General features: G+C 43.9%; 1 protein-coding gene across 3 annotated transcripts in view; it reads right to left on the bottom strand.

The window, feature by feature from the left end:
• The window catches only part of LOC136631772 (NXPE family member 4-like), a 69,074-nt gene that overhangs the window by 5,699 nt on the left and 40,860 nt on the right, over positions 1-22,515 (bottom strand). For all 3 annotated transcript variants that reach the window (XM_066606104.1, XM_066606103.1, XM_066606105.1), the window contains 3 exons: positions 12,490-13,181; positions 4,931-4,995; positions 214-429 (listed from right to left, as the gene is read on the bottom strand). In XM_066606104.1, coding sequence (XP_066462201.1) covers positions 214-429; positions 4,931-4,995; positions 12,490-13,181 — 973 coding nt within the window. The remainder of the gene's footprint in view (positions 1-213; positions 430-4,930; positions 4,996-12,489; positions 13,182-22,515) is intronic.

The raw sequence follows: 22,515 nt of genomic DNA, 5'->3' as shown, positions 1-22,515 counted from the left end.
AAGTTTTTTTTTAGTACATCCTATAATACAATAAATAGAACCACTGAAAAATACAACCCTCAGACAGCTACGTCAACAGATAAATAAGAGTTATGATTTTTTGAGAGTGGGGAAGAAAACCAAAAATGAAAAAAAGGGAAGCGTCATTAAGGGGTTAACACATTTGGGATTCAAACTTGTAATTTTTATTGCTTCGTAAGAAAAAAAACTTACTTTTGATTTTGCCAAGAATGTACTCATACCACTGCTTTACGATGGAGTCTCCGAACATGTGAATAAACTTCCCCTTCAGGCACTTGTCCAATTCTTCCAGGCTGCTGTATGTCAGAGTGCTGCACCCCTTCGGATACCACACATTCTCCACAGCATATCCGCTGGGATACTCCAACTTCAGACCAATTTTGCATTTTTCTTCAACTGAAGTATTGTCTGGTAAGATAAAATCACCGGTGTACAATCCATGAAAGTGCTCCATTACATCTATGAGAATGAAGGTGCTTCTACATGCGCTATTTTGATGCAGTTTTCTTTGTCATTTATAAAGTCGATGTCAGGAATGAGTCGGAAATAAGAGAAATTTTTCTCCCTTTTTTTTTTTCTCTGGGTTTGGCATTAAAAACTGCCTCAAAACAGCCCATGGGAAAGTCCCCCAACAGGGAGTACACAGGTTAAAAGGTCAATGCCCCCCCCCCTTTTTTTTGCCTTCCTCTGGATCAACAAGGGTGTGGAAACAGGCTGAACTAGATGGACATTGACATTTGCCTTTTTTCAAATGTAGTCAAGGTTATGTCACCAGCAGCACTATGGGGTCAGCTCAAGCTTCCCTGGTATCTTTCAAAGCCGTGTCAATCAGCGAGGAGGGAAAGCAATGCAAAGCCCAGCAGGGTCTGGATCACGACCCACAACGGAAATCCAAAGACAAATACGAACCAGGCAGCATCAGATGTATGAAAAAATGTTCTCTTTATTCCTCCATAAAAGACTGGGCATGTTTCGACCCAGCTTGGGGTCTTTATCAAGCTGAGTTGAAATGTTGCCAGTCTTTTATGGAGGAATAAAGAGAACATTTTTTCATACATCTGCTGCTGCCTGGTTCGTATTCGTCTTTGGATTTGCCTTTTTTCAGCCTTCATACTATGTATGTTACTGCACCGTTCTTCCATAGTTGGTGATTGATGAAACTTCAAGTCTCAAAATATTTCACCATTCCATGTGTAACTTGCAGCATCAGTACAATGCCTCTGGAGTGCCACCTACTGGATAGTAACTTCTAACAGGCCTTACAACATCAGGGGACAATACAGAGCTCTCATCCATGATTTGTTTATACCCAGGACTGTGACCGTAACAAGGGAGCGCTCTACGACTAGTAGAAAGAAGGTTTCTACACCGACATAGAAGGGGGTTCTTTATTGTAAGAGCAGTGAGACTATTGAACTCTCTTCCTGAGGATGCGGTGATGACAAATTCGATAAAAGAGTATACGAGGGGCCTGGATGTCTTTGAGTGGCACAATATTATATGTTTTGTAATCATTAACAACAAAGGGCTTGTTGATCCGGGGATTATTCCAATTGCCAGATTTAAGTTAGGAAGGATTTTTTTCCCTTAAAAGGGGAAAATTGGCTCCTACCTCATTGGGATTTTTTTTGCCTTCTTCTGGATCAACATTGGGGGTTAATAGGCTGAACTGGATGGACAGGTGTCTTTTTTTCGACCTTTCATACTATTAGCATGACTAAGGATATAAGCCAAGCAAGAGTTTTCTCCAGAAGAATAATATACCCATGGCCAGCCTTAGTTATGTGTGACCTGTGCAGCTTGTAAGGGGGGTAGCAGTGGGTGTAGTTTGGGAGCAATGATCCCCACTTTAGACCTGCCTAGTCAGATTTTCTTACTCCACGTAACAGTGCTTTGTAAAACTATATGAATCATCCTCTTTCTCTCTCCACCTTCTCTCCTCTGATGCTCTAAGGCACCGTTGTCAGCCCATTAGTACCCTCACAACACAATCGATTAGCTCTGCTACTATAGGTTATAAGCTTGTTAGTACCCCAGAGTTGGGGTCCCACAGCATTGTTGTTGTTGCCTAGTGTAAAGGTGTGTGTATATGTTTGTCAAAGTGTGTAACTATGTTAAATTGTGTGTATGTGACTTTAAATGGTCCATTAAGAGTTTGTTTGGTGTTCCTACTAGCACTGTATGACTGTGCATAGTGTCACCTAACCTCCTCTCGTCCTGTCAGTCGCCCCCAGCTAGCCTGGGACTGGGAAGAGAGATTCCTCTTAGTTCAGGATTAGTTAGTGGGAAGACTATAAAAGACAGAGTGAGCGGGGTTAGCCAGTTTAGCCTGTTCAGAAGAGACTGAAGGAGACCGGAGAGGAATGGGGGCCCGTCTACTCTAGCCAGTGCGGTGGTAAATAACATCCAAAGTGTGAGTACGATCCCAAATTATGATGGAGAGTTAGCAGAGGAAAGAGAAGAGAGACAGAGGCAGACGAAGAAAGACAGAAGTCAGTAATCTAAGTGTCAAGCAATAGTCAAAGGGAGGAAAAGCTGGAAGCCAATGTCAGTCCCCTGAGAGAAGTGTCAGTAGCATTTTGTGTCTGCGAGTGTAATGAAAGTCTAAGATCTACCTCAAGTGAATATAATGCAAGTGATGTAACTACTGCAAAACTTAGTACTCTCTGTCCCCCTGCAAATAAAAGTGTTCGAGTTGTTCTCACCATCCACAGTCAGTGGCTTGAAGTCTCTTCCCATCATCAACACCCTGCACTGAGATACCACACTAACGCTTCAGGGACAAGGATTACTACCCCCATTATTGTTTAGTTCTCCACTTTTTGTATTTTTAGTTTTTTTTTCGAAATGGGTCCCTATTGGAGATGAGCGAACCTACTCGTTTCGAGTAATTACTCGATTGAGCACCGCGATTTTCGAGTACTTCAGCACTCGGATGAAAAGATTCGGGGGGCGCCGGGGGCAGGGGGAGGTGTGGCGGCGCGGGGGGTAGCAGCGGGGAACAGGGGGGAGCCCTCTCTCTCTCCCTCTCCCCCCCCCCCCCCCACTTCCCGCTGCAACCCCCCACTCACCCACGGGGCCCCCCGAATCTTTTCGCCCGAGTACGGAAGTACTCGAAAATCGCGGTACTCGGGCGAAAAAGGGGCGTGGCCGAGTAGGCTCGCTCATCTCTAGTCCCTATCCACATATGGACTAGCGTCACGATAATGTAACATCTTACCCTACCCGACTCTTTTATCATTTTTTACCACTGCTGTAGTCTGATCTTAGGATGAGCATTTTTGTCCACTACCAGTAGAAGCAGCAGAACCTCAGTGACTGCCATCTCATTTTCCCCCCCTTGCTGCTTAAAGCCTCCTACATCTGGGTTGGTCACTGCACTTGGTTCTGGTGCATTATGTATATTATGAGGCTTGTTCTGGTGCTGCATTTATGTTCTGAGCTTGGTTCTGGTGCTGTATTTATGTTCTGAGCTTTGCTCTGGTGCTGTATTTATGTTCTGAACTTGGCTCCGGTGCTGTATTTATGTTCTGAACTTGGCTCCGGTGCTGTATTTATGTTCTGAGCTTGGCTCCGGTGCTGTATTTATGTTCTGAGCTTGGCTCTGGTGCTGCATTTATGTTCTGAGCTTGGTTCTGGTGCTGCATTTATTTATGGGGCTGCTCTGCTGTCAGTATGCTACTGCCTTGCTGCTCTCTGCACAGGAAAAATACAGACAGACAGCCTATCAGTACAATATATACAGTATATAATTTTTCTGTCCATATGAGAGTGTTGGGGAGGTGCTATCTAACCTAAGGCCGGCACTGAAGATACCAATCTACTGACAGCTGATTTTGAAATCTTCTGTGGAGAACTTGGCAAATTGTTCTTGCTGGTTTTGTGATCTTGTAGCAGAACTTGCCAGTTATAATTACATTGCTATGGGACTGCAATATCAACTTTGGCAGCAAGAATTCGTCCACCATTAAGGGACTGACTTCTATGGTTTGAATTGTTTGTATCAGAGACTCAGGATCCTGTGAGAAGCAGACACAGGACGTGGGTGGCAATTCAGTATGGCAGGTTTTAGGAGCTTTTTGGCACCCAGAGAGGACTGCAGGCCATGCGGTACAGATGTATATTCCCAGGGCGTTGGATGGTTTTAGGAAGCACCTGGGAGAAGCTACAATAAGATAAGCCTGACAGAGAGAGTGACGGTCTGCAGTGGCTTAACAGTGTTGGAGGAGCCGAGCATCACACCAGCATCTGAGGAGAGCAACAGTCTTCAAATCAGGATCAAACATGGGACCGCCCCCCCTGAAGTAGTGCACACTAAAAGATACCAGCTGGTGTAGTTTCTTCACCGGACTGATGCCAGCGACTTCCATTAGTGACATCACAACAATGGCTGCTGCATGTGTGGTTATATCAGCCACAAGGGATAGACACCGGGCGAGGTTTATGGATTTACTTGTGATTAATGTCAGGGTATTCGTGACTCCTTCATAACATACTAGATAAACCAAAGTAGTCTTTCACCTTACATGCACAATTTTGCACTTGTTAAACTGTGTAATAATCTGTTTACTGCCTGAAAGTTCTTACTTCCCATATCTTCAAATCTTCACTGGTCCTTAATTAAACTGTTATTTTATTATTTGTACCAGTCTTGCCTTCTTGCTCAGCATTGTATCCCCCATACCTTGGAAGCTACCCATTCTGGTCCGCTACAACCTAAGTGTTAATCTCCACATATGTAGAGATCAGCCACACTTACAAAATCAGCTTTTCCAGGGATTCACTGAACTGGATCACCCATTTTGATTTGTAACAATGTATCATCAAGTAAACCAAGAGTATTTGTGACTTAGAACTTGTGGTTCTTCTACTTCCAAACTGTTTTTGGTTGTTCAAGAATTGTACTTACTGTGGTTGCAATGCGAAACATTAATAGGGGGAAAATCTCTGGGAATTTCCGCTCTGACACTGGACCTTGAAATGCAAAAGAAATGGTTATTCTTTTACTCTAGTCTATTTCCCAGCAGGAAATGGAAATTAAGTGGTTCATATAACTGAGCTACTCTAGTAAGTTGTTACATCCCTAAAACTGAACCCCTAACCAGGACCAGCCTTAGGTTAGAGTCTGCACCATCCTGCAGTCGGAGTCAGCTGTGACTGACAGGGGTTAACAGCGGAGATAAATAGCTGCGTTATAGGGGCCCCGTGTGGCGCAGAGTGTTAAGCTCTTGCTCACGACCTGAAGATTGTGAGTTCAAGGTTGACTCAGCCTTCCATCCATCTGAGGTCGGTAAAATGAGTATCCAGCTTGCTCGGGGGTAATAAGTAAATTACCTAAAAGCACTGCAGAATAAGTTGGCGCTATACAAATAACAAGTGTCCCCCCCCCCCCCTCCCCATAGCCCCCTTGGCTCAAGCACCCCGCAGCGACATAAAAAGTGTAAAAATAAAAAAGCGATAAGAATACTAAAAAAAACACCTAAATCCACCCCACCCCCAAACTAACTCTTTTGTGCACCTCCCCCTCTTTGTTTTAAAAAGAAAAATGAAAACGAACCCACCATATATTTGGTATTCTCATTTGTATCTGTAACAACCTGCACACTAAATTGAAAATTGTATTAAAAGACTGAGCCAAAATGCTTACCTTGTTCATGTAAACATGTTCTTGTTAGAGTCTCTTTTTTTTTTTTTTTTACTTTTCCATGGCCGGAGTTCTGTGAGGGCTTGTTTTTTACATGACATTTGGCTTTTTGATCACTTTTATCGCATTTTTTGCGGAGGCAAAATGAACAAAATAAGCATTCTGGCTCAGGTTTCTGTTTATTTTTTTAATTTTAACACTTTTTGTCTTGCAGGATACATAGTGGGTTCAACTGATTGTATAGATCATAATGCTAAGAGGGGGAATTGTGCAAAAAGGGGTTTGTTTTTTGTTAATATTTTTTTTTACTCTTCTTATCTATTTATTTATTTTTAATGGCCCTGTAGGGGACTTGAACCACAAAAATTATGATCACTATGATAATGCATTGCAGTACTTCAATAGTGATCACAGGCCATGGCAGGGGCAAATGCAATGGCAACCCATTGGCCCTCAGCATTTACGAAGTGGAAGGCCATTGACATCACAGAGGGAGTGTGCTCTTTATATGCCTTGATCTACATTGATTGTGACATATAAGGTGTTAACAGCGGGGAATGTTGTTCTCATTGATACTAGCTGTTGCAGCAGGAGGCCAGCTGTTCGTTACAGGTAGCTCCAACTGTGGCTTGGTGTGAGCTTACTCCTGAGTACATGCCATGCATAGGATATAGACTTTAAGTTCTGTTGATTTAGTGTCCCCCAGCCAGGATATCAATTTACGTCCTGTGACATTAAGAGATTAAGCTAAATGCCATAAATGCTAATGTTTAGTGGGGAAATGTGGTGAGTGATGGTTATAGTACAAATGCTGATGATTGTAACAGTGCAGTTAGTTTATTATAGCAGTCTTTGTTTTAACCTCTGTGGACATGTGTTTTAGTGACCTGGAAGTGTGGCACTACAGTACAAAAGTACTTTAAGTGCAACTAAAAGCAACTGTCCTAACTACCAGCTCATTTAGCAAAGGGCAATTATGCTCGATCTTGTTTAATAAGAAGATGGAGTCAGGATAGGGAACTAAATAGTTAAGTCAGCTCAAGAATTCCACTGTCATAGATCAGGTAGCTAAAATAAGATCCTTCAGTGGAAGGAGGAAAGGGGACTTCCTGTCTCTCTTATTTGTGATGTAGGAGAGAATTATAGCAGTGTGAGGAGGTGGAAATGAGATGGGTCAGTGTGAAGAGAGAGTGAGGGAGAAGAGGAGGAAGATGTCTGCAGCCAGTTGAGGCTATCATTACTGCTGGTATCCTCCCTCTGTCCTGTAACTAGAGATGCGTAATTACCACTGCAAAAAGCTCTGGTGTAGCTAATTAATCACCCACTACACTGAAAGAGAAGGCTGCTGTTCTCTTCAAAACCTGAAATCCCTTTTAAGCCAAGCTTCCATCAAACACTCAGCACAGTTGCAGAATTGCCAGTTGCAGCGACGAGACATCCTTCAGACAAGAGAGTGAGTACTGGAGTTTTAGCTCATGTGGCAGGTTGGCAAATTACTGTTAGATTTTAGGGGGTTATCAGTCATAGTTAGTTCTTTCTCTATAGCTCCTCTTATCATGGGTGCTACCCGCCAGGGCGTGTCTATCCATGTATCAAATTTTCAATTGTGTATATGCAAGTTCTACTGTTAAATATTCCTTGCTGATGGCCACGTTTCAAAAGTAAATGATGTGCCCGCAGTTCACTTACGTACGTGAGTTAGTCTTTTTTAAATCAGACACTGGTGTCACGTTCTACTTCCATTAGTCGTTCATATGCTGCTGTTCCCCTTCATCTGTGCGCAAGATTACATAGAGCACACTGCACTCATCGCCACAGTAACACGGCTTCTCAGTCACCTCTTAGAAACCACCCAGAGAGTGTAGGGCTCTACCTGCTTGATGCACGCTGCAGTGTCAGTGGTCTTGAGTCCAATCATGGTGGCCATACTGATGGTTTGCATAAACAGTCACCATACTGGGTGAAGCATGTGCATCTGATGGACAAATAGTAGGGCACATCTCACCTTGGATGGTGGTGTCTGTCAGGGGCATACATAGAAAAGGCTGTACCCCACAAGAATTTTCCCCCTCTCCATATACAAACATGAAGGATGCAGGCAATGACTGGTGGCAGCAGAGCGCGCTGAGGCAGAAGCGCTGAAGGAGGTGCCGGGGGGCAGAAAGGGGAGAGCGGAGCAGGAGCCGGCGCCTAGAGGCCACCAGGAGTCCAGCACTGGCAGAAGTTTTATCCAAGGGGAGCGCGGCAGAACTGGAGCAGAGCCGGTGAGCAGAGCAGCAGGTACCAAAACAGGAGGGCAGAGAGAGCGGCCACCGGGAGAGCTGGTGACGTCACCAGGAGGAGTGGAGAAGCTACAGCAGGAGCCGATAAGTATCTTTTGTGTGTGTTTGTGAATCTAAGTGTGTGTCTTCTAGTGTATCCTAGTTGTGTCTTCTGTGTGTGTGTGTCTGTGTCTGGGGGTCTAAGTGTTTGTGGGGGAAAACATTTTTTTGTGTGTGTGTGTGAGCGGTTGTGCAGAGGCGGCAGCGACTGAGCGGTTGCGTGAGAGCGTCAACATGTAAGTGGTTGCGCAGAGGCGGCAGCGAGTGAGTGGTTGCACGAGAGCGCCAGCGTGTGGGTGGTTGCGCAGAGGCGGCAGCGGGTGAGCGGTTGAGTAGAGACGGCAGCGGTTGAGTTGAGGCAGCAGCGTGTGAGCGGTTTAGTGGAGGCGGCAGTGTGTGAGCGGTTGAGCGGAGGCGGCAGCGTGTGAGCGGTTGAGCGGAGGCGGCAGCGCGTGAGCGGTTGCGCGGAGGCGGCAGCGCGTGAGCGGTTGCGCGGAGGCGGCAGCGCGTGAGCGGTTGCGCGGAGGCGGCAGCGCGTGAGCGGTTGCGCGGAGGCGGCAGCGCGTGAGCGGTTGCGCGGAGGCGGCAGCGCGTGAGCGGCTGCGCGGAGGCGGCAGCGCGTGAGCGGCTGCGCGGAGGCGGCAGCGCGTGAGCGGTTGCGCGGAGGCGGCAGCGCGTGAGCGGTTGCGCGGAGGCGGCAGCGCGTGAGCAGAGTGTGAACAAGTCTATCTTCACTACTTTCACAATTAAATTGTAGATCCCCATTAGGATGAGCTCCATGTCTGGCAATGTCATCCAGTGTGCTACTTGTGCAATGTATGCGGTCCTTGACCAGCCGATCGAGGGTGCATACTGTTGCGCCCAAATTCTGGATCTAAATGAGCAACTGGCAACACTAAGAGCCATTGACAACATGGAAAGGAGTTTGCTGCTCACTGAGCAGGCACTCGCTGGGGTAAAGGCGGGGGCGGATGGTAGTACGGAAGTGCAGGGGGAGCAGGCAGCTAGCTGGGTGACAGATAGGAGGTGTAGAGGGAATAGTACCAGGGGGGATGGTCCTAAACATGTCTGCAACGTTGGCAGATGAGGAGGATGCCATTACAGAGCCAGCACTGAATGCCAGGGGGATGACTGCTCTAGTGAGACGGGGATGGGGAGTGCAGGGCAGGCTAGGCAGGTCCCAGTGGTGGGGGATTCAATTATAAGGGGGATAGATAGGGCAATCTGCCATAAAGACCGGGATCGTTGAACAGTGTGTTGTCTTCCTGGCGCCCGAGTTCGACACATCGCGGATCGGATCGACAGATTACTGGGAGGGGCTGGTGAGGATCCAGCGGTCATGGTGCACGTTGGCACCAATGAACAAGTTAGAGGTCAATGGAGGGCCCTCAAAAATGATTTCAGGGACTTAGGGTCCAAGCTTAGGGCAAGGACCTCCAGGGTAGTTTTCTCAGAAATACTACCTGTACCTAAAGCCACACTAGAAAGGCAGCAGGATCTTAGGGTGGTAAACAAGTGGCTCCGGAGTTGGTGTAAGAAGGAGGGATTTGGGTTCCTGGAGAACTCGGCTGACTTTGCTGTCGGCTACAGGCTTTACCATAGGGACGGGCTGCATCTTAATGGGGAGGGTGCAGCTGTGCTGGGGGAAAAAATGGCTAGAAGGCTGGAGGACTGTTTAAACTAGGGACTGGGGGGGAGGGTAAAATGAGAAATAGTAGGGTAGCCAGTGTAACTAGAGACCCGGGTCCAAGCAAGGGGAATGGGGGTCGAGCAGGGGAAGGGGTTAGTACAGTTAGAACTGATAGATCAGCCATTAGTACGAATAACAACAAAACAAATTGAAAAAAAAAAAAAAGATATAAATTGTATGACGAATGCAAGAAGTCTGGTCGGTAATGTGGGTGAGCTTGAAGCGGGAATGACTGATGAAAATTATGATATAGTCGGAATAACGGAAACATGGCTTGATGATAAGTGCGATTGGGCGGCGAATTTGCAGGGGTACAATCTCTTCAGAAGAGACCGAAGGAACCAGAAAGGGGGAGGGGTATGTCTGTACGTCAAATCGAACTTAAAGCCGAGGCTACGGGAGAATATAGGAGTAGGAGAAGAACAGGTGAAATCTCTGTGGGTAGAAATACAGGGAGGAAAAAATAACAAAATCCTGATAGGGGTCTTCTATCGACCACCAAAAGCAACAGAAGAAACTGAAAACTTACTATTAAGGCAGATAGAAGAGGTGTCAAACCGCAATGAAGTAATTATCATGGGGGACTTTAATTACCCAGGTATAACATGGGAGGACGAGACCTGCAAATCACATAGGGGTGGGAAAAGTTTAAAAGGATCCTAATCTCCTCATGCGAGCAGTTCATTCCCTTTAAAAATAAAAGAATCTCAACTAAAAGGAAACCAATGTGGCTCAACAAGACGGTAAGAGAGGCAATAAACGATAAAAAGAAAGCGTTCAAATTACTAAAGCAACAAGGCAGCAAAGAAGCACTAAAATCATACAGGGAAAAAAACAAAATATGCAAAGATAGGATCAAAACTGCCAAGGAGGAAGCAGAAAGCCTGATCGCCAAAGAGAGCAAAAACAACCCGAAGCTATTTTTCAACTATATTAACAGCAAAAGGATTTGCAGGGAGAGCACTGGCCCTTTAAAAAATAATGCAGGAGAGATCATTGAAGATGATGGAGGGAAGGCAAATCTACTAAACAGTTTCTTCTCAAGTGTATTCACAAACGAAGAGGAAATGCCACATGAGATGCAAGGGAATAAAATGAACCCCTCACAAAATATGTCATACCTAACGCAAGGGGAAGTGCGGAACCGATTAAAGAAGACTAAAATCGATAAATCGCCAGGCCCAGATGGAATACACCCAAGGATACTAAAGGAACTAAGTGACGAGATAGCTAGGCCGTTATATCTAGTATTTCTAACACTATTAAGTCCGGTGTAGTACCATTGGATTGGCGCATTGCCAACGTGGTTCCAATTTACAAAAAGGGGAGCAAAAGTGAGCCTGGTAACTACAGGCCAGTAAGTCTCACTTCAGTAACAAGAAACATTTTCGAGGGGATTCTGAGAGACGCCATCGATGAGTACCTCAAGGAGAACAAGGAAATAACTCCTCACCAGCATGGATTCATGAAGGGTCGCTAATGTCAGACAAATCTGATCAGTTTCTACGACGAAGTAAGCTCTAGGCTGGACCTCGGAGAATCTATTGATCTCGTATATCTGGACTTCTCTAAAGCATTTGACACCGTGCCACATAATAGGCTAATATACAAAATGAGAAGCTCGGATTGAGCGAAAACGTGTGTATCTGGGTAAAGAAATAGATTGGAGATAGAAAACACAGGGTGATAATAAATGGTTCATACTCAGATTGGGCCACCGTCGCTAGTTGGGTGCCACAGGGCAACAGAGGACAATGTGCGGCTACAAACGGACCTGGATAATCTGGGGGCTTGGGCAGAAAAATGGCAAATGAAGTTCAATGTCGATAAATGTAAGACTATGCACATGGGCAACAAAAACGGGTGTCACGAATATTCAATTAATGGAGTACCGCTAGGGAAAAGCGATATGGAAAAAGGACCTGGGGGTACTGGTGGACTGTAGACTAAACTGGAGTAACCAATGCCAGTCAGCTGCTGCAAAGGCAAAAAAAGTCTTGGGTTGTATTAAAAGAGGTATAGGGGCGAAGGATGAGAACATCATTCTTCCATTATATAAGGCACTAGCCAGGCCCCACATGGAATACTGCTCACAGTTCTGGTCATCGGTGCTCAGGAAAGATGTTACAGTACTGGAGGGGGTTCAAAGAAGAGCAACTAAACTAATACATGGAACAAAGGGACTTGAATACCCAGAGAGGCTATCCAAATTGGGATTATTTACTTTAGAAAAAAGCTAAGGGGCGACCAAATAACTCTGTATAAATACATGAGGGGACAATACAAGGATCTCTCCCATGTTCTGTTTACACCCAGGACTGCGACGGTAACAAGAGGGCATTCGTTGCATTTAGAGGAAAGCAGGTTTCTTCACCAACATAGAAAGGGGTTCTTTACTGTAAGAGCAGTTAGACTGTGGAACTCTCTGCCGGAGGAAGTGGTGATGGCAAAATCCATAGAGGAGTTTTAAAAGGGAACTGGATGTCTTTCTGGAGAGGAAGGATATTATAGGTTATAAATCTTAGGTCAATTGTTAATCCGGGTTACAGGTAGGTAGGAAATATTAGGGATTGATCCAGGGATCACTCTGATTGCCATTAGGGAATCGGGAAGGAATTTTTTTCCCCAAAAGGGCTATTTGGCTTCTGCTCTTGGGTTTTTTTTTTGCCTTCCTCTGGATCAACACAGGAGGACAGACAGGCTGGACTAGATGGACATTGTCTTCATTCGGCCTAACGAACTATGTTACTATGTTACTTTTTATGTTACATGCAACCAAAGACAATCTTCATTTTCTAAAGTCGTGCACTTACTTGTCAAATAAGCTCTTCTGAACTGGAGTGAGTAACGTCCTGTCATTTCTCCACCAGCTCTTCACTTCACTCAGGGATTCACAACTGAAATTCTGAGGTCGAACACAATAAAAGAATTCTTCATCTCGCACATCTTTATACTCACACAGTTCTTGCTTTTTGTCCAGATCAAATCCACATTTCACCTCACTCTGTGCCCCTGGTTTTGTGAACCTCCCTGAATGGTCTACATAGCCATGCCATTTATTTCTAGAAGTCCACAAGGCTGATGCCGCTTCACTTGGATGCATTAGAAACACATTAATATTAACTTTCCCTTCCCAGAACAATATGAAATGGATGTGATAGGTTCCATTATTGAAATCCTCAATCCTTCCTGAGGATCCCGCCACAAGCTCTGGTGTTGATATTCTTGCTCTTAGATAGTCTCCTCCATATGTTTTCTTCTTCCCCAAGTAATCATACACATCTACCTGAACGGTTAAATGGTCTCCGACACAATAACTGTCCTTTGGGTTGTTTAAGTAGACTTTGCTATTTTTTGCACTGGTTGCATTTGATTTATCAGTGATGTTTATCTTGGGAATCCTTTGATCTATCTGAATGAAAATTTTCTCTATGGTCATTTGAATTTTGGATGCACGTTGGACCTCTGTAGTTGAACACATCATGGGAATCGCTGGTCTGAAATACTGAAACAGTAAAATATTTTAGATTTCTATCCTTTTTAGCACATCCTCTGACTGTCCAAAAAAGTTGAACAGGAATGCGTTGAGTTTCTTATGAGGCTGAATGACAAAATCATTGAACATGCATCTGACTTACCGTATGTTGTTATAACCGAAGATCCAGTTGACTTGGATCTTCGGTTATGCATTAATCAAGGTCAGGTTTTGAATTCCCTCTTTTGTAAAGAAACTGCTATGAACAGTCTTTCAAGATTTGACAGTTTCCACCTCCCTCATACGAAATCGGTTTGCCTCTTGGTCAGTTTCTCAGATTCAGATGAAATTGCACCCATTTCGATCACTTCATTAAGGAATTTGAAGACCTTATATGTCTTTTCAAGGGCCGGGTATATCCCAGAAATTAGTATCTACTGTCTATCATGTGGCTTGTTCCAAATATCAATAGGAATTGATACCACCCAATGAAAAAAAATATGGATTCGGATCTAAGATTTACAACCTAAAATAATCAGTGGAAAGATCTAAGAAAATTGGAATGTTTTCAGGTCCGACTATCATATTAAATCATTGAATCGTACAACGAGATGTACCCCGAATTCAAAAGATAAGCTGATTCGCAGCCATTTGGTTAGGCCACCTTTGTGTCGTGGTAGGGGCATTAAAAGCTCTAGGCTCATTTCCTTGTGGAGATTGAACTATTTGTTAGTATGTGATATCTTCTAAGCAGTTTATAATCCACTTGATGGCAAAGCATACCCTTTAAGGTGATATGCCATTTGCAATCACATCATGTGATTTATGCCATCACTTTTTCATATCCAGGTGTATATGTGGGACGAACATCCAAAGAATTGAAATAGAGAATACAAAAACATCTGGCTACCATCTCTCAATGTGATCTTAACCATCAGAAGACCCTTACCTCAGTGGCCACACATTTTCTAAAATATCACCAGGGCAAGCCAAAGTGTCTCAAGTATACGTTTTGGAAAGAAGCATAACGAACCTCCGCCACCAAGACTACACTGGGGGGTGACGGGCATGACCTGACCGAGAGAGAAGATGGCAGTATAGTCTCGGAGCTCCGTGCTGGAATCCACCTAACAGCTACTCCATAGCGACAAATGGGACTCTTACCCTTCAAAAGAAAACCTCCTGCTAGCTCTCACTGCGGGGATGTCAAGATGCAGAGCCTCCCGCTCACAGCCGCAGCGGCTGGACGAGTTCTTTACAGTGCCGGAGGCTCCGCGTGCTGGCAATGTGATTCCTCCGCCCCCTGCTCCCCCCTTCACTGACAGGCATGAGGGAGAACAAAGCGGCAATTACAGATTCCGCTGAAGGATCATCGCCGGAGCAGACACAAAAAGGAGGGGTGAGTAATCTCTGTATCTCCCCAGTATGTGATAACCCTGGGGAGCAAAAGGTGAAGCTCACATTCTCACACAATAGCCAAAATGGCGGCGTAAACCTCACCCCACAGATCACAAGGTGCCTCTTCTTCTGCAAGTCTGCTTAAACAGCATCCCAGACAGGAAGACACTGACCCTTCTGCATTTGAATCACCCTCTCTAAGGAAATATATTAAATCTATGCCATCATCATCCCAGCCAGTTTCTGAGTCTTTTATAAAAGATATGGTAATGGATTTGAGTGACTCTTTCCAACTGAGTTTTAAATCTCTTAACACATCACTTACAGCCACCGTAGAAGCTATAGGTGAAAACAAAATGGGCGAAATCACCCAGTCGCACAATGCACTGAACGATGCACAATATGATTTGGTCAACGAAGTTAACCAGTTTAAAGGAAAACTTGCAGATCTGGAGGATAGAAATAGACGTAACAACGTCAAATTCCGAGGGATTTCTTAATCTATCACATCTGAAATTCCGAACTATATAAAACAACTTATGCGCACACTACTTCCTGATGCGAATCCACAAGACCTAATCATAGATAGAGCTCATAGGCTATCTTGACCTAAATTTCTTGCCAAGTCTACTCCAAGAGACATAGCCAGGATTCATTTTTACCACGCTAAAGATGCTCTAATGTTGGCTGCTTGCAAATTAAATCATCTACCATCTTCCTACTCGGACATTAACCTATATGCAGATTTATCCCAAGCTACTATGATTGCAAGAAAAAAAAATTCTGAACTCACTCTGACCCTGCGACAAGCTAAAATTCCCTATAAATGTGGTTTTCCTACTAAAATCTTGATCCACAAAGATGACACCACCCATGTTATTCTCAAACCTGAGGATGCTATTCCACCACTCAAATCTTGGGAACTTAATTTGCCCGGCTCACAACGTCCTCAGTTAGCATCAAAATTTCTAAGAAAGCAAGCACAAGATTGGATCCAAAAATGATACTTATTTTATTACGCTGGATTTAGAAGCCCAAATCCTGGATCTTAATGAGCAACTGGCAACACTGAGAGCCAGTGACATTATGGAAAGGAGTTTGCTGCTCCCTAAGCAGACACTCGCTGGGGTAGAGGCGGGGGCAGATGATAGTACGGAAGAGCAGGGGGAGCAGGCAGTCAGCTGGGTGACAGATAGAAGGAAGGGTAGAGGAAAGAAAAACAGGGAGGCTAGTCCTGAACTGGCACAACCCAACAAGTCTGCAACATTGGCAGATGAGGGGGGTGCCATTACAGAGCCAGCACCGATGCAGCACGAGATGCCCTCTGAACGCCAGGGGGATGACTGCTCCAGTGAGAAGGGGACGGGGAGCGTAGGGCAGGCTAGACTGGTCTGAGTGGTGGGGGACTCAATTATAAGGGGGACAGAGAGGGCAATCTGCCATAAAGACCGGGATCGTCGAACAGTGTGTTGTCTTCCTGGCGCTCGAGTTCGACACATCACAGATCGGATTGACAGATTACTGGGAGGGGCTGGTGAGGATCCAGCGGTCATGGCGCACATTGGCACTAATGAACAAATTAGAGGTCAATGGAGGGCGCTCAAAAATGATCTCAGGGACTTAGGGTCCAAGCTTAGGGCGAGGACCTCCAGGGTAGTTTTCTCAGAAATACTACCTGTACCTAAAGCCACACTAGAAAGGCAGCAGGATCTTAGGGAGGCAAATAAGTGGCTCCGGAGTTGGTGTAAGAAGGAGGGATTTGGGTTCCTGGAGAACTGGGCTGACTTTACTGTCGGCTACAGGCTCTACCATAGGGACGGCTGCATCTCAATGGGGAGGGTGCAGCTGTGCTGGGGGAGAAGGTGGCTAGAAAGCTGGAGGAGTGTTTAAACTAGGGACTGGGGGAGGGCAAAAAGAGAAACAAGGGGTTTGCTAGCGTAGCTAGTGACCTGGGTCTAAGTAATGGTAATGGGGGTCGAGCAGGAGGCGGGGTTAGTACAGTTAGAACTCACAGATCATCCAATAGTACTATTAGTAGCAAAATTAATTAAAAAAAAAAAAACGACCATATAAATAGTATAGCTACGAATGCAAGAAGTCTGATTGGTAAAGTGGGTAAGCTTGAAGCAAGAATGACTAATAAAAACTACTACATAGTTTAAATAACAGAAACATGGCTTGATGATAAGTGCAATTGGTTGGTGAATTTAGAAGGCTACAATCTCTTCAGAAGAGACCGTGGAAACCAGGGAAACCAGAAAAGGGGAGGGGTATGTCTGTATGTTAAATCGTACTTCATGCCGAAGCTAGGGGAAGATATAGGGGCAGGAGACGAACATGTAGAATCTCTGTGGGTAGAGATACAGGGAGGAAGAAATAACAAAATCCTGATAGGGGTTTTCTATTGGCCACCCAAGATGATAGAAGAAACTGAAACCTTACTATTAAGGCAGATAGAAGAGGTGTCAAACCGCAATGAAGTAATTGTCATGGGGGACTTTAATTATCCGGATATAATATGGGATTAACGAGACCTGCAAATCTCACAGGGGTGATAAGCTCTTGAGAACAATTAAAGATAACTACCTTACCCAACTTGTGCGGGAGCCAGCGAGAGGGAGGGCCACTCTGGACTTAGTACTAACTAACAAACCAGACCGAATAATGGGGGTACAGGTTGAGTGGCACTTGGGGAACAGTGACCATAATATAATTAACTTCCAGCTGTCATTCAAGAAGAAGCATTGTCAGGGGGCGACAAATAAACTAAACTTTAGTAAAGCAAAATTTGATTAGCTTAGAACTACTATCGGTAACATTAATTGGGACAACATCCTCAAAAATAACAATATAGCCGACAAATGAGAGAAGTTTAAAAGCATCCTAATTACCTCATGTGAGCAGTTCATACCCTTTAAAAACAAAAGAGCTGTAAAAGGAAACCAATGTGGCTCGACAAGACTGTAAGGGGGGCAATAACTGAAAAAAAAAAAAGCGTTTAAACTACTAAAACAAAAAGGCGGCGAGGAAGCGCTAAAATCATATAGGGAAAAAAAACAAAATATGTAAAGAAAAGATCAAAATTGCCAAGGAAGAGGCAGAAAGACTGATTTCCAAAGAGAGCAAAAACAACCCAAAACTATTCTTCAATTATATTAACAGTCCTTTAACCCCTTGAGTGGCACACCCGGAAATTTTCCGGGACGAGCTCCACTGCTCATAGCGACATAGCCCGGAAGATTTCCGGGCTATGTATCACTATGGGAGCTGCAGAGCACAATGCCACAAGCTGTGACAGTGTGCTCTGCCTGCACTGTCCCACAGAGAACAAAGCAAGGGCTTTGAAAATCCAGCAGAAGATATTGCCGATATGCCGGCAATCTCCTGCTTTGTTTACAGGTTGCCATAGAGACCATCGGCTTGTCAGAAGCAAGCCGATGGTCTCTGTGGCAGGGAGAGCTTGGCTGTCAGAGGACAGCTAGGTACCAGCTCTTACAGCAGAGATCAGAGAAAACCTCCGATCTCTGCTGTGTTAACCCTTTACATGCTGCAGTCTATGTGACTGCAGCATGTAAAGGGCTGTCACTGCAGCATGTAAAGGGCTGTCACCATCGGACCCCCGGAATGTGATCAGGGGGTCCTGATGGGTCCCTGTGGAAGTCCCCTAAAGGGACAAAAAAAAACAAATTTTAAAAAAAGTTAAAAAATTATAAAAAAATAATAGCACTTGTCTTCCTTTACTTTGTAAAAAATCAAAAATACAATCACACATGTGGTATCCATGCGTCATAATGACCCAGAGAAGGAAGTTAATTTATTATTTAACCCCTTAATGACATGGGCCCTTTTTTTCTTTTTTCCCCATTTCTCTTCCCCCCCCCCTGTTTAAAGAATCACAACTTGTCCCGCAAAAAACAAGCCCTTATATAGCCATGTCAATGGAAAAATGAAAAAGTTATGGCTCTTGAGACGCAACTGCAAAATTAGTTGAAATTCAATGATTAGACCATTTTAAAAAACTTGCCCTGGTGGGCACGACAGGGTGGTAGGAAACCCGCCACTCAAGGGGTTAACAAATAATGCAGGAGAATCCATTGAAGATGATGGAGGGATGGCAAACATATTAAAGAGTTTCTTTTCAAGTTAATTCACAAATGAAAAGGAAATGCCACATGAGATGCAGGGAAATAAAATGACCCCCCCCCCACACACACACACACACAAAATATTACATATCTAACACAGGAGAAAGTGCTGAATCTGTTAAAGAAGATTAAAATCGATAAATCGCCAGGCCCAGATGGAATACACCCAAGGGTTCTAAGGGAACTAAGTGATGTGATAGCTAGGCCGCTATTTCTAATATTTAAGGACAATATCAAGACCGGAGTTGTACCACTGGATTGGCGCATTGCCAATGTAGTTCCAATATACAAAAAGGGGACCAAAAGAGAGCCTGGTAACTACAGGCCGGTAAGTCTCACTTCACTAACTGGAAAAATATTTGAGGGGTTTCTGAGAGACACCATCATACAATACCCCAAGTAGAACAATAGAATAACTCCACACCAGCATGATCATGAAGGGGCGATCATGTCAGACCAATCTGATCAGCTTCTACGATAAAGTAAGTTCTAGGCTGGACCTGGGAGAGTCTGATGATCTTGTATTTCTGGATTTCTCTAAAGCATTTGACACCGTGACGCATAATAGGCTGATATACAAAATGAGGCAGCTTGGATTGGGTGAAAACGTGTGCATCTGGGTAAAAAACTGGCTCAGAGATAGAAAACAGAGGGTAATAAATGGTTCATACTAAGATTGGGCCACCGTCACTAGCAGGGTGCCACAGAGTTCTGTATTAGGCCCCATTCTGTTCAATATATTTATCAACGACCTGATAGAGGGGCTGCACAGTAAAATATCAATATTTGCAGATGACTAGAGATGAGCGAGCGTACTCGTCCGAGCTTGATACTCGTTCGAATATTAGGGTGTTCGAGATGCTCGTTACTCGATACGAGTACCACGCGATGTTCGAGTTACTTTCACTTTCATCTCTGAGACATTTGCGCGCTTTTCTGGCCAATAGAAAGACATGGAAGGCATTACAACTTCCTCCTGTGACGTTCCAGCCCTATACCACCCCCCTGCAGTGAGTGGCTGGGGAGATCAGGTGACACCCGAGTATTAAAATCTGCCCCTCCCGCGGCTCGCCACAGATGCATTCTGACATAGATCAGGGAAAGTGCTGCTGATGCTGCTGCTATAGGGAGAGCGTTAGGTGTTATCTTAGGCTTCAAGAACCCCAACGGTCCTTCTTAGGGCCACATCTGACCGTGTGCAGTACTGTTGAGGCTGCTTTTAGCAGTGTTACACAATTTTTTTTTTTGTATATCGGGCGTGCAGACCACTGCGTCCTCAGTCTGCAGTCATTGTACAGAGTATAGGGGCAGAACTGGTGAGGCAGGGACAGTGGGAAAGGTGAAAGAGATATACTGTCTATATAGGCAGTGGGCTTTTTCAAAAAAATTGGGGAAAAATACTATATTTGGGCTGCCTGTGACCGTCTTCAGTGTACTGCGTGTCTGCTGGGGGTAGTAGTCCTAATTAATACGCAGCTAAGCGTTACAGCAGGCTTGCGCAAGATTGTTTCCTGGCTCTGCTATGCATGTTGCATCACCACCGTCATAGTGCCAGAGGGAAACAGTATACATAATATACGCTGCATACAGTATCTGTCTGGTGTTTCAGCTCACCATTTAAAAAAAGTGAAGCAAAATACTTAAGGCCTACCACTGCCCTTTGGCCACTTGACTGCTTCTGCGCTGTGAATTCCACTAGCTGAGTCATACGCATCTACGTCTCACTATAGGCGTGCGCAAAATTGTTTCCTGGCTCTGCTGTGCCCGTTACATCACCGCCATCATAGCGCCAGAGGGAAACAGTATACATAATATACGCTGCATACAGTATCTGTCTAGTGTTTCAGCTCACCATTTAAAAAAAAGTGAAGCAAAATACTTAACCCTTTCCAATCCAATGTGAGTAAAAGAAATGAAAAAGGAGGGTGGAGCAAGACCCAGTGAGGGTAGTGGAAAATTTATGGAGTACAAAGAGTTTTCAATGATTGAGTATTTTGAATGGTGGAGGTGCTGCCAACCAGATGACGCTCCACCAGTGTGGGCGTAAGTGTAGCGAAAAGGATGTGAAAAGAACTGGTATGGAGGCGCAACACTCTAAGCTACTAGAAGATGTAGATCAAAGTCCAATGTGTGATGGTGAAAGCACTTCTTTTTTATTATTTTTTCAGAAATTAAAAACCAGCAATGGAATACGCGTTTCGGGGAAGAACCCCTTCGTCAGTTCGGCTGGATAGGACTGTGTGATAAGTACAAATAGATAATGGAGGAGTGATTAACAAAGAAAGGGGAGGAGAGGGGGGAAAAAAAGAACAAAATTCATATACATAATGAAGTCTCACAAATGTGTCAATAAGAACAATAAATATATGATGAAAACATCGATCTGAACAGTGATAAGATATATAGGAGACAAAAAACATAAAAGAATATGAGCATCCGTACATGTAAATTAACATGAGATTTATACAAAACAAATATCTGTTAAAATAGGATGAAGACAATCCGGAGTAAAATACCAATCTTAAAAGTACCAATATGAGAGCGGATAGACTCAAAATCGTGTGGTTGCTTTCAGCTGAATGGGATGACTACAGAATTAAAATGCATGTACAGCCTATTGGGAAATATGAAATGATTGCTACACCCAAGGGGGTGCATAAATAAATGTGTATATGTATGTAAAAATGAGAAGAAAAAAAAAAATCTATTGGAAAGCTACTTCAGAATGGTGTGCATTGAAAGCATTGGGTTCATGGTGTGGGATAAAGTTAGGAAGAGAAAAAAAAAAAAAGGGGGGGGGGGAGAAGAGACACCTTTATGTAACCAACAAAAATGAGAATAAAACTAATTAGAAATTGAGATAAGGGGCTCACCAACAGGATGCCTAGGGGTGACACGATTCCAAAGATGTATAGAATGTGTCGGAGGTCCTGAAAATGAAGAATTGTCAGATTAGGGAAGATGTATGGATAATATATGGCAGAGGTTCTAGCAGGGTAATTAGGTGCAGGGGGACAGTTAGATTGAACTGAGCACTGGAGGGATTTTTTTGCTCCTGATAAAGTCATACTAGGAAGGAAGGGGAAGGGGGGAGGGGGAGGGAAAGGAATTGATGTGTAAATCTATGTTATAGGATAAAAGAGAAGTTTGCTTACCTGTGTACAGGAGGACAGGGGAGAAAAAAAAATGCTTTAACAAGGGAGCTGAGGACAAGACAGGGGTATAAATACCTGAGAGAGAAGGCGGGAAAAATAATTCAATGTTGATAGGCTTGACTAAAAAGGGGGCGTGGTTACAGGGTGCATGGATGGATTAGGGAGTTGGGAGGGGGATTCATGTACAAGGTAATTCCTATTGTTTGGTTAGTAAAGGGAGGGAGGTGTGGAGTAAGAAGAGGACTATGCTGGGGGTAAGGCAAATAAGGAAAAACTAAACAATGTCTCTACAGTGACACCTATTGGAATGCAGCAATCCTGCAAATCAATGTTAATCTGGGGAAAGAAGGAAAGAGAGAGAGGGAAAAAAAAAAAATAAATAAATAAAATAAAAAATAAATTAAAAAAAAAAAAAAATTAAAAAAAAATAAATTAAAAAAATAAAATAAAAAAAAAATAAAAAAATAAATAAATAAAAATAAATAAATAAATAAAAATATAAAAAAATAATAATAATAAAAAAAATAAAATAAATAAATAAAAAAATAAAACCAATCAACTGTCAAAAATGCTTTCCAAACTCTCATTAAGGCCCATAGGTATAAGCGTGTTCAGTTTAAATATCCAAAATATTTCTCGTTTTCTCAGAATTTCAAATCTATTCCT

This window comes from Eleutherodactylus coqui, chromosome 6, assembly GCF_035609145.1.
Source record: "Eleutherodactylus coqui strain aEleCoq1 chromosome 6, aEleCoq1.hap1, whole genome shotgun sequence".
Lineage (NCBI taxonomy): Eukaryota > Metazoa > Chordata > Amphibia > Anura > Eleutherodactylidae > Eleutherodactylus > Eleutherodactylus coqui.
The sequence above is the reverse complement of the archived record's forward strand: the minus strand, read 5'-3'. Positions and strand labels throughout refer to the sequence as shown.